This window comes from Salvelinus fontinalis, chromosome 2, assembly GCF_029448725.1.
Source record: "Salvelinus fontinalis isolate EN_2023a chromosome 2, ASM2944872v1, whole genome shotgun sequence".
Taxonomy (NCBI): Eukaryota; Metazoa; Chordata; class Actinopteri; order Salmoniformes; family Salmonidae; genus Salvelinus; species Salvelinus fontinalis.
Window position 1 is genome coordinate 2,252,948 of NC_074666.1, and position 16,330 is coordinate 2,269,277.

The 16,330-nt window shown below is 42.3% G+C and overlaps 1 protein-coding gene across 1 annotated transcript in view; it reads right to left on the reverse strand.

Moving 5' to 3' along the window:
* Positions 1 to 1,102, reverse strand: part of LOC129869620 (phospholipid phosphatase-related protein type 1-like) — a 117,734-nt gene extending 116,632 nt beyond the window's left edge. Inside the window, exon 1 of the mRNA XM_055944194.1 lies at positions 931 to 1,102. Coding sequence (XP_055800169.1) covers positions 931 to 1,087 — 157 coding nt within the window. The 5' untranslated portion in view covers positions 1,088 to 1,102. The remainder of the gene's footprint in view (positions 1 to 930) is intronic.
* Positions 1,103 to 16,330: the final 15,228 nt, after the last annotated feature.

The window sequence follows — 16,330 nt, forward strand, 5'->3', positions numbered from 1 at the left end:
CTACAGCCAAGACCAGTAGAACAACTGACAAAACTACAGCCAAGACCAGTGGAACAACTGACAAAACATACAGCCAAGACCAGTAAAACAACTGACAAAACTACAGCCAAGACCAATAGAACAACTGACAAAACCTACAGCAAATATCAGTGAAACCACTGACAAAACCTACAGCCAAGACCAGTAGAACAACTGACAAATCATACAGGCAAGACCAGTAGAACAACTGACAAATCTATAGCCAAGACCAGTAGAACAACTGACAAAACCTACAGCCAAGACCAGTAGAACAACTGACAAATCTACAGCCAAGACCAGTAGAACAACTGACAAACCATACAGCCAAGACCAGTAGAACAACTGACAAATCTACAGCCAAGACCAGTGGAACAACTGACAAACCTACAGCAAGACCAGTAAAACAACTGACAAACCTACAGCAAACACCAGTAGAACAACTGACAAACCTACAGCAAGACCAGTAAAACAACTGACAAACCTACAGCAAACACCAGTAGAACAACTGACAAATCTACAGCGAAGGCCAGTAGAACAACTGACAAACCTACAGCAAAGACCAGTAGAACAACTGACAAATCTACAGCAAAGACCAGTAGAACAACTGACAAACACTACAGGCAAGACCAGTAGAACAACTGACAAAGCTGCAGACAATAACAGTCTAACAACTGACAAAACTACAGCCAATAACAGTAAAACAACAGACAAACGCACAGACAAGACCAGTAAAACAACTGACAAAACCTACAGCCAAGACCAGTAAAACAAAATGACAAAACCTACAGCCAAGACCAGTAAAACAAAATGACAAAACCTACAGCCAAGACCAGTAAAACAAAATGACAAAACCTACAGCCAAGACCAGTAAAACAAAATGACAAAACCTAAAGACCAGTAGAACTGACTCACCAATAAACCTGACGATTCTTCTGATGAGGGGGTTCAGGTAGCAGCACTCCCCCGTCAAGATGGTCTTCTCCTGGGTTAGTAGCACCGCCCGTGTGGACTTCATGATGTACATGGATACCTCTCCGATGAAGATCTGACGACAGACAGATACACTCATTTAGTTTTTATTTTATATAATCCCAGCCCCCTGTCCCCACAGGAGGTCTTTTGCCAGGCAGTCAATGTAAATAAGAATATGTTCTTAAATTCTTAACTGAATTAAATAAAGGTTAAATTAATAAATAAAAACGAAACACAAGGTGTGACCAGAGTTACAACCTTATACCTTTACCTGACCCTAACTCCTAGTCCTAACCCTAACACCTAGTCCTAACCCTAAAACCTAGTCCTGACCCTAACTCCTAGTCCTAACCCTAACACCTAGTCCTAACACCTAGTCCTAACCCTAACACCTAGTCCTGACCCTAACACCTAGTCCTATCCCTAACACCTAGTCCTAACACATAGTCCTAACCCTAACACCTAGTCCTAACTCCTAGTCCTAACACCTAGTCCTAGTCCTAAAACCTAGTCCTAGTCCTAACACCTAGTCCTAGTCCTAACACATAGTCCTAGTCCTAACACCTAGTCCTAACCCTAACACCTAGTCCTAACCCTAACTCCTAGTCCTAACTCCTAGTCCTAACCCTAACTCCTACTCCTAACTCCTAGTCCTAACCCTAACACCTAGTTCTGACCCTAACACCTAGTCCTAACACCTAGTCCTAACCCTAACACCTAGTCCTAACACCTAGTCCTAACACCTAGTCCTAACCCTAACACCTATATCTAAAACCTAGTCCTAACACCTAGTCCTAGTCCTAACACCTAGTCCTAACTCTAACACCTAGTCCTAACCCTAACTCCTAGTCCTATCCCTAACACCTAGTCCTAACACCTAGTCCTAACCCTAACACCTAGTCCTAACCATAACACCTAGTCCTATCCCTAACACCTAGTCCTAAAACCTAGTCCTAACCCTAACTCCTAGTCCTATCCCTAACACCTAGTCCTGACCCTAACACCTAGTCCTAGTCCTAACACCTAGTCCTAACCCTAACACCTAGTCCTAACTCCTAGTCCTAACTCTAACACCTAGTCCTATCCCTAACACCTAGTCCTAACACCTAGTACTAACCCTAACACCTAGTCCTAACTCCTAGTCCTAACACCTAGTCCTAGTCCTAAAACCTAGTCCTAGTCCTAACACATAGTCCTAGTCCTAACACCTAGTCCTAACCCTAACACCTAGTCCTGACCCTAACACCTAGTCCTAACTCCTAGTCCTAACACCTAGTCCTAACCCTAACTCCTAGTCCTAACTCTAACACCTAGTCCTGACCCTAACACCTAGTCCTAACCCTAACACATAGTCCTAGTCCTAACACCTAGTCCTAACACCTATTCCTAACCCATAGTCCTAACCCTAACACCTAGTCCTAACACCTAGTCCTAACCCTAACCCCTAGCCCTAACACCTAGTCTTAACCCTAACACCTAGTCTTAACCCCTAGTCCTAACACCTAGTCCTAACACCTAGTCCTAACCCTAACACCTAGTCTTAACCCCTAGTCCTAACACCTAGTCCTAACACCTAGTCCTAACACCTAGTCCTAACACCTAGTCCTAACACCTAGTCCTAACACCTATCCCTAACACCTAGTCCTAACCCCTAGCCCTAACACCTAGTCCTAATACCTATCCCTAACACCTAGTCCTAACACCTAGTCCTAACACCTAGTCCTAACACCTAACCCTAACACCTAGTTCTGACCCTAACACCTAGTCCTAACCCTAACACCTAGTCCTAACACCGGGTCCAAACACCTAGTCCTAACACCTAGTCCTAACACCTAGTCCTAATACCTATCCCTAACACCTAGTCCTAACACCTAGTCCTAACACCTAGTCCTAACACCTAACCCTAACACCTAGTTCTGACCCTAACACCTAGTCCTAACCCTAACACCTAGTCCTAACACCGGGTCCAAACACCTAGTCCTAACACCTAGTCCTAACACCTAGTCCTAACCCTAACACCTAGTCCTAACACCTAACCCTAACACCTATTCCTAACCCATAGTCCTAACCCTAAAACCTAGTCCTAACACCTAGTCCTAACCCCTAGCCCTAACACCTAGTCTTAACCCTAACACCTAGTCTTAACCCCTAGTCATAACACCTAGTCCTAACACCTAGTCCTAACCCTAACACCTAGTCTTAACCCCTAGTCCTAACACCTAGTCCTAACACCTAGTCCTAACACCTAGTCCTAACACCTAGTCCTAACACCTATCCCTAACACCTAGTCCTAACCCCTAGCCCTAACACCTAGTCCTAATACCTATCCCTAACACCTAGTCCTAACACCTAGTCCTAACACCTAGTCCTAACACCTAACCCTAACACCTAGTTCTGACCCTAACACCTAGTCCTAACCCTAACACCTAGTCCTAACACCGGGTCCTAACACCTAGTCCTAACACCTAGTCCTAACACCTAGTCCTAACCCTAACACCTAGTCCTAACACCTAACCCTAACACCTAACCCTAACACCTAGTCCTAACCCCTAGCTATTGCACTGGTCTTGCTTTGCCATACCTCCAAAATCAAATTTTTGCCTCCTCTGGAGGTCTGGAGAATTTTGCATTCGCCGAAACGGTTTGAATGGGCCTTTGGATTACAGCGGCTACATTTTGATTGGATGTTACATTTTAAGAACACCCCCCCCCCCCCCACACATGCCCAGGGTAGAAGGAGTGCTGTGTGTCACTACCATTCCGGGTAGAATATGCTAGTTTCAAGTGCAAACATAATGCTTTGTATTCAGGACAAAAAGCACATTTCTTGAATTTTATGCAGTATTACGTTAAGGCCTTATTGCAAAGAGGATGCATGTATGGGAATATTTTTTATTCTGTACAGGCTTTTTTCTTTACAATCTGTAATTTATGTTAGTACGGTAGAGAAACGACAATGTTGTTGATCCATCCTCAGTTTTCTCCTATCACAGCCATTAAACTCTGTAACTGTTTTAAAGTCACCACTGGCCTCATTGTGAAATCCCTGAGCGGTTTCCTTTCTCTCCGTCAACTAAGTTAGGAAGGACACCTGTATCTTTATAGTGACTGGCTGTATTGATACACCATTCAAAGTGTAACAATTAATAACTTCACCATGCTGAAAGGGATAGTTAATGTCTGCTTTTTTAAAACTCATTTACCAAAAGGTGGCCATCTTTGCGAGGCTTTGGAAAACCTCCCTGGTCTTTGTGGTTGAAACTGCTTGTAATTCACTGCTCGACACTGGCACGCTGGTAGGGACATTCTATGTGTGGGGTACAGAGATATCCTTCAAAACCCATGATAAACACTATTATTGCAAACTATTATGTGACTTGGTAAGCAAATATTTACTCCTGATCTTATTTAGGCTTGCCATAACAAAGGGGTTGAATACTTATTGACTCAAGACATTTCAGCTTTTCATTTTTAATGAATTGAGAAAATGTTCTACAAATGAAAATTCCTTTGACATTATGGGGTATTGTGATGTCATTATGGGGTATTGTGATGTCATTATGGGATATTGTGATGTCATTATGGGGTATTGTGATGTCATTATGGGATATTGTGATGTCATTATGGGGTATTGTGATGTCATTATGGATGTCATTATGGGATATTGTGATGTCATTATGGGGTATTGTGATGCCATTATGGGGTATTGTGATGTCATTATGGGGTATTGTGATGTCATTATGGGATATTGTGATGTCATTATGGGGTATTGTGTGTAGATCCGTGACACAAAATCTCAAATTAATACAATTTAAATTCAGACTGTAAGACAACACAATGTGGAAAAAGTAAAGAGGTGTCAATACTTCTAAAGGAACTGTGTATGAGGATAACCATATACAAGATTTTGTAGATTCATTTTTGCAATGTTGTTTACACAAAGTTTGCAGTTGTTCTCGTAGATAGGTAGAGACTGGGCTAACGCAGCTAACCTTTTAGTTCAATAATTTGCTGTTTTTAACCCTGTTTGTACCCCACACATTTCGGTGGCTTTATAATTGTAAGAGAAATTGAACTAGCTAGCTAGATATACGTAGGTAGCTTTCAAAGTTAGCTGAGTTTTTTCAAAACGAACCTCATTGTGGCTAGTTACTTCTTCTCCCTCATGCTAGCCTTTACAGACAAATATCACGACAGAAACATCAACATTTTAAATATTGATACGGCCAGCATTCTCCCATTTTGCTGCAGCTTCTGCTCATCTTGAAATAAAATAAAAATCCAGTGAAAACCAGTCTGCCAGTGGGTGAACAGTGTCCTAAAACCAGTCTGCCAGTGGGTGAATAGTGTCCTAAAACCAGTCTGCCAGTGGGTAAACAGTGTCCTAAAACCAGTCTGCCAGTGGGTGAATAGTGTCCTAAAACCAGTCTGCCAGTGGGTAAATAGTGTCCTAAAACCAGTCTGCCAGTGGGTAAACAGTGTCCTAAAACCAGTCTGCCAGTGGGTGAATAGTGTCCTAAAACCAGTCTGCCAGTGGGTAAATAGTGTCCTAAAACCAGTCTGCCAGTGGGTAAAAAGTGTCCTAAAACCAGTCGGCCAGTGGGTGAATAGTGTCCTAAAACCAGTCTGCCAGTGGGTAAATAGTGTCCTAAAACCAGTCTGCCAGTGGGTAAACAGTGTCCTAAAACCAGTCTGCCAGTGGGTGAATAGTGTCCTAAAACCAGTCTGCCAGTGGGTAAACAGTGTCCTAAAACCAGTCTGCCAGTGGGTGAATAGTGTCCTAAAACCAGTCTGCCAGTGGGTGAATAGTGTCCTAAAACCAGTCTGCCAGTGGGTGAATAGTGTCCTAAAACCAGTCTGCCAGTGGGTAAATAGTTTCCTAAAAGCAGTCTGCCAGTGGGTGAATAGTGTCCTAAAACCAGTCTGCCAGTGGGTGAATAGTGTCCTAAAACCAGTCTGCCAGTGGGTGAATAGTGTCCTAAAACCAGTCTGCCAGTGGGTAAATAGTGTCCTAAAACCAGTCTGCCAGAGGGTAAATAGTGTCCTGCAACCAGTCTGCCAGTGGGTGAATAGTGTCCTAAAACCAGTCTGCCAGTGGGTGAATAGTGTCCTAAAACCAGTCTGCCAGTGGGTGAATAGTGTCCTAAAACCAGTCTGCCAGTGGGTAAATAGTTTCCTAAAAGCAGTCTGCCAGTGGGTGAATAGTGTCCTAAAACCAGTCTGCCAGTGGGTAAATAGTGTCCTAAAACCAGTCTGCCAGTGGGTGAATAGTGTCCTAAAACCAGTCTGCCAGTGGGTGAATAGTGTCCTAAAACCAGTCTGCCAGTGGGTGAATAGTGTCCTAAAACCAGTCTGCCAGTGGGTGAATAGTGTCCTAAAACCAGTCTGCCAGTGGGTGAATAGTGTCCTAAAACCAGTCTGCCAGAGGGTGAATAGTGTCCTAAAACCAGTCTGCCAGAGGGTGAATAGTGTCCTAAAACCAGTCTGCTATGGGGTAAATAGTGTCCTAAAACCAGTCTGCCAGTGGGTGAATAGTGTCCTAAAACCAGGCTGCCAGTGGGTGAATAGTGTCTTAAAACCAGCATGCCAGTGGGTGAATAGTGTCCTAAAACCAGTCTGCCAGTGGGTGAATAGTGTCCTAAAACCAGTCTGCCAGTGGGTAAATAGTGTCCTAAAACCAGTCTGCCAGTGGGTGAATAGTGTCCTAAAACCAGTCTGCCAGAGGCTGAATAGTGTCCTAAAACCAGTCTGCCAGTGGGTGAATAGTGTCCTAAAACCAGTCTGCCAGTGGGTAAATAGTGTCCTAAAACCAGCATGCCAGTGGGTGAATAGTGTCCTAAAACCAGTCTGCCAGAGGGTGAATAGTGTCCTAAAACCAGTCTGCCAGAGGGTGAATAGTGTCCTAAAACCAGTCTGCCAGAGGGTGAATAGTGTCCTAAAACCAGCATGCCAGTGGGTGAATAGTGTCCTAAAACCTGCATGCCAGTGGGTAAATAGTGTCCTAAAACCAGTCTGCCAGGGGGTAAATAGTGTCCTAAAACCAGTCTGCCAGGGGGTAAATAGTGTCCTAAAACCAGCATGCCAGTGGGTAAATAGTGTCCTAAAACCAGTCTGCCAGGGGGTAAATAGTGTCCTAAAACCAGTCTGCCAGGGGGTAAATAGTGTCCTAAAACCAGTCTGCCAGTGGGTAAATAGTGTCCTAAAACCAGCATGCCAGTGGGTAAATAGTGTCCTAAAACCAGTCTGCCAGGGGGTAAATAGTGTCCTAAAACCAGCATGCCAGTGGGTGAATAGTGTCCTAAAACCAGTCTGCCAGTGGGTGAATAGTGTCCTAAAACCAGTCTGCCAGAGGGTGAATAGTGTCCTAAAACCAGTCTGCCAGTGGGTGAATAGTGTCCTAAAACCAGTCTGCTATGGGGTAAATAGTGTCCTAAAACCAGTCTGCCAGTGGGTGAATAGTGTCCTAAAACCAGGCTGCCAGTGGGTGAATAGTGTCCTAAAACCAGCATGCCAGTGGGTGAATAGTGTCCTAAAACCAGTCTGCCAGTGGGTGAATAGTGTCCTAAAACCAGTCTGCCAGTGGGTGAATAGTGTCCTAAAACCAGTCTGCTATGGGGTAAATAGTGTCCTAAAACCAGTCTGCCAGTGGGTGAATAGTGTCCTAAAACCAGGCTGCCAGTGGGTGAATAGTGTCCTAAAACCAGCATGCCAGTGGGTAAATAGTGTCCTAAAACCAGTCTGCCAGTGGGTGAATAGTGTCCTAAAACCAGTCTGCCAGAGGGTGAATAGTGTCCTAAAACCAGTCTGCCAGTGGGTGAATAGTGTCCTAAAACCAGTCTGCCAGTGGGTGAATAGTGTCCTAAAACCAGTCTGCCAGTGGGTGAATAGTGTCCTAAAACCAGTCTGCCAGTGGGTGAATAGTGTCCTAAAACCAGTCTGCCAGTGGGTGAATAGTGTCCTAAAACCAGTCTGCCAGAGGGTGAATAGTGTCCTAAAACCAGTCTGCCAGTGGGTGAATAGTGTCCTAAAACCAGTCTGCTATGGGGTAAATAGTGTCCTAAAACCAGTCTGCCAGTGGGTGAATAGTGTCCTAAAACCAGGCTGCCAGTGGGTGAATAGTGTCCTAAAACCAGCATGCCAGTGGGTGAATAGTGTCCTAAAACCAGTCTGCCAGTGGGTGAATAGTGTCCTAAAACCAGTCTGCCAGTGGGTAAATAGTGTCCTAAAACCAGTCTGCCAGTGGGTGAATAGTGTCCTAAAACCAGTCTGCCAGAGGGTGAATAGTGTCCTAAAACCAGTCTGCCAGTGGGTGAATAGTGTCCTAAAACCAGTCTGCCAGTGGGTGAATAGTGTCCTAAAACCAGTCTGCCAGTGGGTAAATAGTGTCCTAAAACCAGTCTGCCAGTGGGTGAATAGTGTCCTAAAACCAGTCTGCCAGAGGGTGAATAGTGTCCTAAAACCAGTCTGCCAGTGGGTGAATAGTGTCCTAAAACCAGTCTGCCAGTGGGTGAATAGTGTCCTAAAACCAGTCTGCCAGTGGGTAAATAGTGTCCTAAAACCAGTCTGCCAGTGGGTGAATAGTGTCCTAAAACCAGTCTGCCAGTGGGTGAATAGTGTCCTAAAACCAGTCTGCCAGTGGGTAAATAGTGTCCTAAAACCAGTCTGCCAGTGGGTGAATAGTGTCCTAAAACCAGTCTGCCAGTGGGTAAATAGTGTCCTAAAACCAGTCTGCCAGTGGGTGAATAGTGTCCTAAAACCAGTCTGCCAGAGGGTGAATAGTGTCCTAAAACCAGTCTGCCAGTGGGTGAATAGTGTCCTAAAACCAGTCTGCCAGTGGGTAAATAGTGTCCTAAAACCAGTCTGCCAGTGGGTGAATAGTGTCCTAAAACCAGTCTGCCAGTGGGTGAATAGTGTCCTAAAACCAGTCTGCCAGTGGGTGAATAGTGTCCTAAAACCAGTCTGCCAGTGGGTGAATAGTGTCCTAAAACCAGTCTGCCAGTGGGTGAATAGTGTCCTAAAACCAGTCTGCCAGAGGGTGAATAGTGTCCTAAAACCAGTCTGCCAGTGGGTGAATAGTGTCCTAAAACCAGTCTGCTATGGGGTAAATAGTGTCCTAAAACCAGTCTGCCAGTGGGTGAATAGTGTCCTAAAACCAGGCTGCCAGTGGGTGAATAGTGTCCTAAAACCAGCATGCCAGTGGGTGAATAGTGTCCTAAAACCAGTCTGCCAGTGGGTGAATAGTGTCCTAAAACCAGTCTGCCAGTGGGTAAATAGTGTCCTAAAACCAGTCTGCCAGTGGGTGAATAGTGTCCTAAAACCAGTCTGCCAGAGGGTGAATAGTGTCCTAAAACCAGTCTGCCAGTGGGTGAATAGTGTCCTAAAACCAGTCTGCCAGTGGGTGAATAGTGTCCTAAAACCAGTCTGCCAGTGGGTAAATAGTGTCCTAAAACCAGTCTGCCAGTGGGTGAATAGTGTCCTAAAACCAGTCTGCCAGAGGGTGAATAGTGTCCTAAAACCAGTCTGCCAGTGGGTGAATAGTGTCCTAAAACCAGTCTGCCAGTGGGTGAATAGTGTCCTAAAACCAGTCTGCCAGTGGTTAAATAGTGTCCTAAAACCAGTCTGCCAGTGGGTGAATAGTGTCCTAAAACCAGTCTGCCAGTGGGTGAATAGTGTCCTTAAACCAGTCTGCCAGTGGGTGAATAGTGTCCTAAAACCAGTCTGCCAGTGGGTGAATAGTGTCCTAAAACCAGTCTGCCAGAGGGTAAATAGTGTCCTAAAACCAGTCTGCCAGTGGGTAAATAGTGTCCTAAAACCAGTCTGCCAGGGGGTAAATAGTGTCCTAAAACCAGTCTGCCAGTGGGTAAATAGTGTCCTAAACGTTGTTTGTCACCAGTCACGAATTCGTCCTCCTCATCTGACGAGGAGTAAGAAAGGTCGGACCAAAGCGCAGCGTGGTAAGTGTTCATGATGAATGTTTAATAAAACAAACTGAACACTGAGATACAAAACATCAAAGTGAACGAACGAAACCCGAAACAGTTCCGTGTGGAACACACAGACACGGAAGACAACCACCCACAAAACACAACAGAAAACAGGCTACCTTAATATGGTTCCCAATCAGAGACAATGACAAACACCTGCCTCTGATTGAGAACCATATCAGGCCAAACGAGAAACCCCACATAGAAACAGACAACATAGATAACCCACCCAACTCACGCCCTGACCACACTAACACAAAGAAAATACAAAAGAACTATGGTCAGAACGTGACCACCAGTGCTTGTTTAGCTGAGTGTTTATTTGCCCTCACGCACGGTTTCTCCGACGGCGCTAATCTAGTGAGCACTTTTGGAGCAGGGTATTTGATTGGTTTGACAAGTTGTGAGGCGTCACTGACTGGTTCCCATCCGTCTTTAGATGATTTCTGCCATGGACTTCCCGTAGGCTTCCCATTTTAGGAAGCCTGGTTTGCGACGGTTACCGTAGCCCGAACCATGAATCCTAACACCCTAAAAGTCAGCCCTAACCCTGGGGAGGGGGGTACACAGACACACTGTGTCAACAAACATAAACACAAACACAAATAAAATGTGTTGTTGTTTTACAGCAGTTTTACCTCCATGACAAACCAACACAGGAAGACAGCATTTATCTATTTTAAATCTAAATCTATTTTACAGGACAATATAATAATTACAGTACACGTCCTGAATCTATTTTACAGGACAATATAATAATTACAGTACACGTCCTGAATCTATTTTACAGGACAATATAATAATTACAGTACACGTCCTGAATCTATTTTACAGGACAATATAATAATTACAGTACACGTCCTGAATCTATTTTACAGGACAATATAATAATTACAGTACACGTCCTGAATCTATTTTACAGGACAATATAATAATTACAGTACACGTCCTGAATCTATTTTACAGGACAATATAATAATTACAGTACACGTCCTGAATCTATTTTACAGGACAATATAATAATTACAGTACACGTCCTGAATCTATTTTACAGGACAATATAATAATTACAGTACACGTCCTGAATCTATTTTACAGGACAATATAATAATTACAGTACACGTCCTGAATCTATTTTACAGGACAAGACAATAATTACAGTACACGTCCTGAATCTATTTTACAGGACAAGATAATAATTACAGTACACGTCCTGAATCTATTTTACAGGACAATATAATAATTACAGTACACGTCCTGAATCTATTTTACAGGACAAGACAATAATTACAGTACACGTCCTGAATCTATTTTACAGGACAAGATAATAATTACAGTACACGTCCTGAATCTATTTTACAGGACAATATAATAATTACAGTACACGTCCTGAATCTATTTTACAGGACAGAATAATAATTACAGTACACGTCCTGAATCTATTTTACAGGACAATATAATAATTACAGTACACGTCCTGAATCTATTTTACAGGACAATATAATAATTACAGTACACGTCCTGAATCTATTTTACAGGACAATATAATAATTACAGTACACGTCCTGAATCTATTTTACAGGACAATATAATAATTACAGTACACGTCCTGAATCTATTTTACAGGACAATATAATAATTACAGTACACGTCCTGAATCTATTTTACAGGACAATATAATAATTACAGTACACGTCCTGAATCTATTTTACAGGACAATATAATAATTACAGTACACGTCCTGAATCTATTTTACAGGACAATATAATAATTACAGTACACGTCCTGAATCTATTTTACAGGACAATATAATAATTACAGTACACGTCCTGAATCTATTTTACAGGACAATATAATAATTACAGTACACGTCCTGAATCTATTTTACAGGACAATATAATAATTACAGTACACGTCCTGAATCTATTTTACAGGACAATATAATAATTACAGTACACGTCCTGAATCTATTTTACAGGACAAGACAATAATTACAGTACACGTCCTGAATCTATTTTACAGGACAAGATAATAATTACAGTACACGTCCTGAATCTATTTTACAGGACAATATAATAATTACAGTACACGTCCTGAATCTATTTTACAGGACAAGACAATAATTACAGTACACGTCCTGAATCTATTTTACAGGACAAGATAATAATTACAGTACACGTCCTGAATCTATTTTACAGGACAATATAATAATTACAGTACACGTCCTGAATCTATTTTACAGGACAATATAATAATTACAGTACACGTCCTGAATCTATTTTACAGGACAATATAATAATTACAGTACACGTCCTGAATCTATTTTACAGGACAAGACAATAATTACAGTACACGTCCTGAATCTATTTTACAGGACAATATAATAATTACAGTACACGTCCTGAATCTATTTTACAGGACAATATAATAATTACAGTACACGTCCTGAATCTATTTTACAGGACAAGATAATAATTACAGTACACGTCCTGAATCTATTTTACAGGACAATATAATAATTACAGTACACGTCCTGAATCTATTTTACAGGACAATATAATAATTACAGTACACGTCCTGAATCTATTTTACAGGACAATATAATAATTACAGTACACGTCCTGAATCTATTTTACAGGACAATATAATAATTACAGTACACGTCCTGAATCTATTTTACAGGACAAGACAATAATTACAGTACACGTCCTGAATCTATTTTACAGGACAAGATAATAATTACAGTACACGTCCTGAATCTATTTTACAGGACAATATAATAATTACAGTACACGTCCTGAATCTATTTTACAGGACAATATAATAATTACAGTACACGTCCTGAATCTATTTTACAGGACAAGACAATAATTACAGTACACGTCCTGAATCTATTTTACAGGACAATATAATAAGAGAGGGGATATTGTAAGGAGAGAGGGGATGTTACAATAAAGAGAGAGAGGGGGGATGTTACAATAAAGAGAGAGAGGGGGGATGTTACAATAAAGAGAGAGAGAGGGATGTTACAATAAAGAGAGAGGGGATGTTACAATAAAGAGAGAGAGAGGGATGTTACAATAAAGAGAGAGAGAGGGATGTTACAATAAAGAGAGAGGGGGATGTTACAATAAAGAGAGAGAGGGGATGTTACAATAAAGAGAGAGGGGGATGTTACAATAAAGAGAGAGAGGGGATGTTACAATAAAGAGAGAGGGGGGGTGTTACAATAAAGAGAGAGAGGGGATGTTACAATGAAGAGAGAGGGGGGGTGTTACAATAAAGAGAGAGAGGGGATGTTACAATGAAGAGAGAGAGGGGGGATGTTACAATAAAGAGGGAGGGGGATGTTACAATAAAGAGAGAGAGGGGATGTTACAATAAAGAGAGAGAGGGGATGTTACAATAAAGAGAGAGGGGATGTTACAGTAAAGAGAGAGGTGGGATGTTACAATAAAGAGAGAGGGGATGTTACAATAAAGAGAGAGAGGGGATGTTACAATGAAGAGAAAGAGGGGGGATGTTACAATAAAGAGAGAGAGGGGATGTTACAATGAAGAGAGAGAGGGGGGATGTTACAATAAAGAGAGAGAGGGGATGTTACAATAAAGAGAGAGAGGGGATGTTACAATGAAGAGAGAGAGGGGGGATGTTACAATAAAGAGAGAGGGGGATGTTACAATAAAGAGAGAGGGGGGATGTTACAATAAAGAGAGAGAGAGGGATGTTACAATAAAGAGAGAGGGGATGTTACAATAAAGAGAGAGAGAGGGATGTTACAATAAAGAGAGAGAGAGGGATGTTACAATAAAGAGAGAGGGGGATGTTACAATAAAGAGAGAGGGGATGTTACAATAAAGAGAGAGAGAGGGATGTTACAATAAAGAGAGAGAGGGGATGTTACAATAAAGAGAGATGGGGGATGTTACAATAAAGAGAGAGGGGATGTTACAATAAAGAGAGAGGGGGGATGTTACAATAAAGAGAGAGAGGGGATGTTACAATAAAGAGAGAGAGGGGGGATGTTACAATAAAGAGAGAGGGGGATGTTACAATAAAGAGAGAGAGGGGATGTTACAATAAAGAGAGAGGGGGGGTGTTACAATAAAGAGAGAGAGGTGATGTTACAATGAAGAGAGAGGGGGGGTGTTACAATAAAGAGAGAGAGGGGATGTTACAATGAAGAGAGAGAGGGGGGATGTTACAATAAAGAGAGAGGGGGATGTTACAATAAAGAGAGAGAGGGGATGTTACAATAAAGAGAGAGAGGGGATGTTACAATAAAGAGAGAGGGGATGTTACAGTAAAGAGAGAGGGGGGATGTTACAATAAAGAGAGAGAGGGGATGTTACAATAAAGAGAGAGAGGGGATGTTACAATGAAGAGAAAAAGGGGGGATGTTACAATAAAGAGAGAGAGGGGATGTTACAATGAAGAGAGAGAGGGGGGATGTTACAATAAAGAGAGAGAGGGGATGTTACAATGAAGAGAGAGAGGGGGGATGTTACAATAAAGAGAGAGAGGGGATGTTACAATAAAGAGAGAGAGGGGATGTTACAATGAAGAGAAAGAGGGGGGATGTTACAATAAAGAGAGAGGGGGGATGTTACAATAAAGAGAGAGAGAGGGGATGTTACAATAAAGAGAGAGAGGGGGATGTTACAATAAAGAGAGAGGGGGGATGTTACAATAAAGAGAGAGAGGGGATGTTACAATAAAGAGAGAGAGGGGGGATGTTACAATAAAGAGAGAGAGGGGGATGTTACAATAAAGAGAGAGAGAGGGATGTTACAATAAAGAGAGAGGGGATGTTACAATAAAGAGAGAGAGAGGGATGTTACAATAAAGAGAGAGAGAGGGATGTTACAATAAAGAGAGAGGGGGATGTTACAATAAAGAGAGAGGGGATGTTACAATAAAGAGAGAGAGAGGGATGTTACAATAAAGAGAGAGAGGGGATGTTACAATAAAGAGAGAGGGGGGATGTTACAATAAAGAGAGAGGGGATGTTACAATAAAGAGAGAGGGGGGATGTTACAATAAAGAGAGAGAGGGGATGTTACAATAAAGAGAGAGAGGGGGGATGTTACAATAAAGAGAGAGGGGGATGTTACAATAAAGAGAGAGAGGGGATGTTACAATAAAGAGAGAGGGGGGGTGTTACAATAAAGAGAGAGAGGGGATGTTACAATGAAGAGAGAGGGGGGGTGTTACAATAAAGAGAGAGAGGGGATGTTACAATGAAGAGAGAGAGGGGAGATGTTACAATAAAGAGAGAGGGGGATGTTACAATAAAGAGAGAGGGGGGATGTTACAATAAAGAGAGAGGGGGGATGTTACAATGAAGAGAGAGAGGGGGGATGTTACAATAAAGAGAGAGGGGGATGTTACAATAAAGAGAGAGGGGGGATGTTACAATAAAGAGAGAGAGGGGATGTTACAATAAAGAGAGAGAGGGGATGTTACAATGAAGAGAAGAGGGGGGATGTTACAATAAAGAGAGAGAGGGGATGTTACAATGAAGAGAGAGAGGGGGGATGTTACAATAAAGAGAGAGAGGGGATGTTACAATGAAGAGAGAGAGGGGGGATGTTACAATAAAGAGAGAGGGGGATGTTACAATAAAGAGAGAGGGGGGATGTTACAATAAAGAGAGAGGGGGGATGTTACAATAAAGAGAGAGAGGGGATGTTACAATGAAGAGAAAGAGGGGGGATGTTACAATAAAGAGAGAGAGGGGATGTTACAATGAAGAGAGAGAGGGGGGATGTTACAATAAAGAGAGAGGGGGATGTTACAATAAAGAGAGAGGGGGGATGTTACAATAAAGAGAGAGAGGGGATGTTACAATAAAGAGAGAGAGGGGATGTTACAATAAAGAGAGAGGGGGGATGTTACAATAAAGAGAGAGGGGGATGTTACAATAAAGAGAGAGGGGGGATGTTACAATAAAGAGAGAGAGGGGATGTTACAATAAAGAGAGAGAGGGGGATGTTACAATAAAGAGAGAGGGGGATGTTACAATAAAGAGAGAGAGGGGATGTTACAATAAAGAGAGAGGGGGGGTGTTACAATAAAGAGAGAGAGGGGATGTTACAATGAAGAGAGAGGGGGGGTGTTACAATAAAGAGAGAGAGGGGATGTTACAATGAAGAGAGAGAGGGGGGATGTTACAATAAAGAGAGAGGGGGATGTTACAATAAAGAGAGAGAGGGGATGTTACAATAAAGAGAGAGAGGGGATGTTACAATAAAGAGAGAGGGGATGTTACAGTAAAGAGAGAGGGGGGATGTTACAATAAAGAGAGAGAGGGGATGTTACAATAAAGAGAGAGAGGGGATGTTACAATGAAGAGA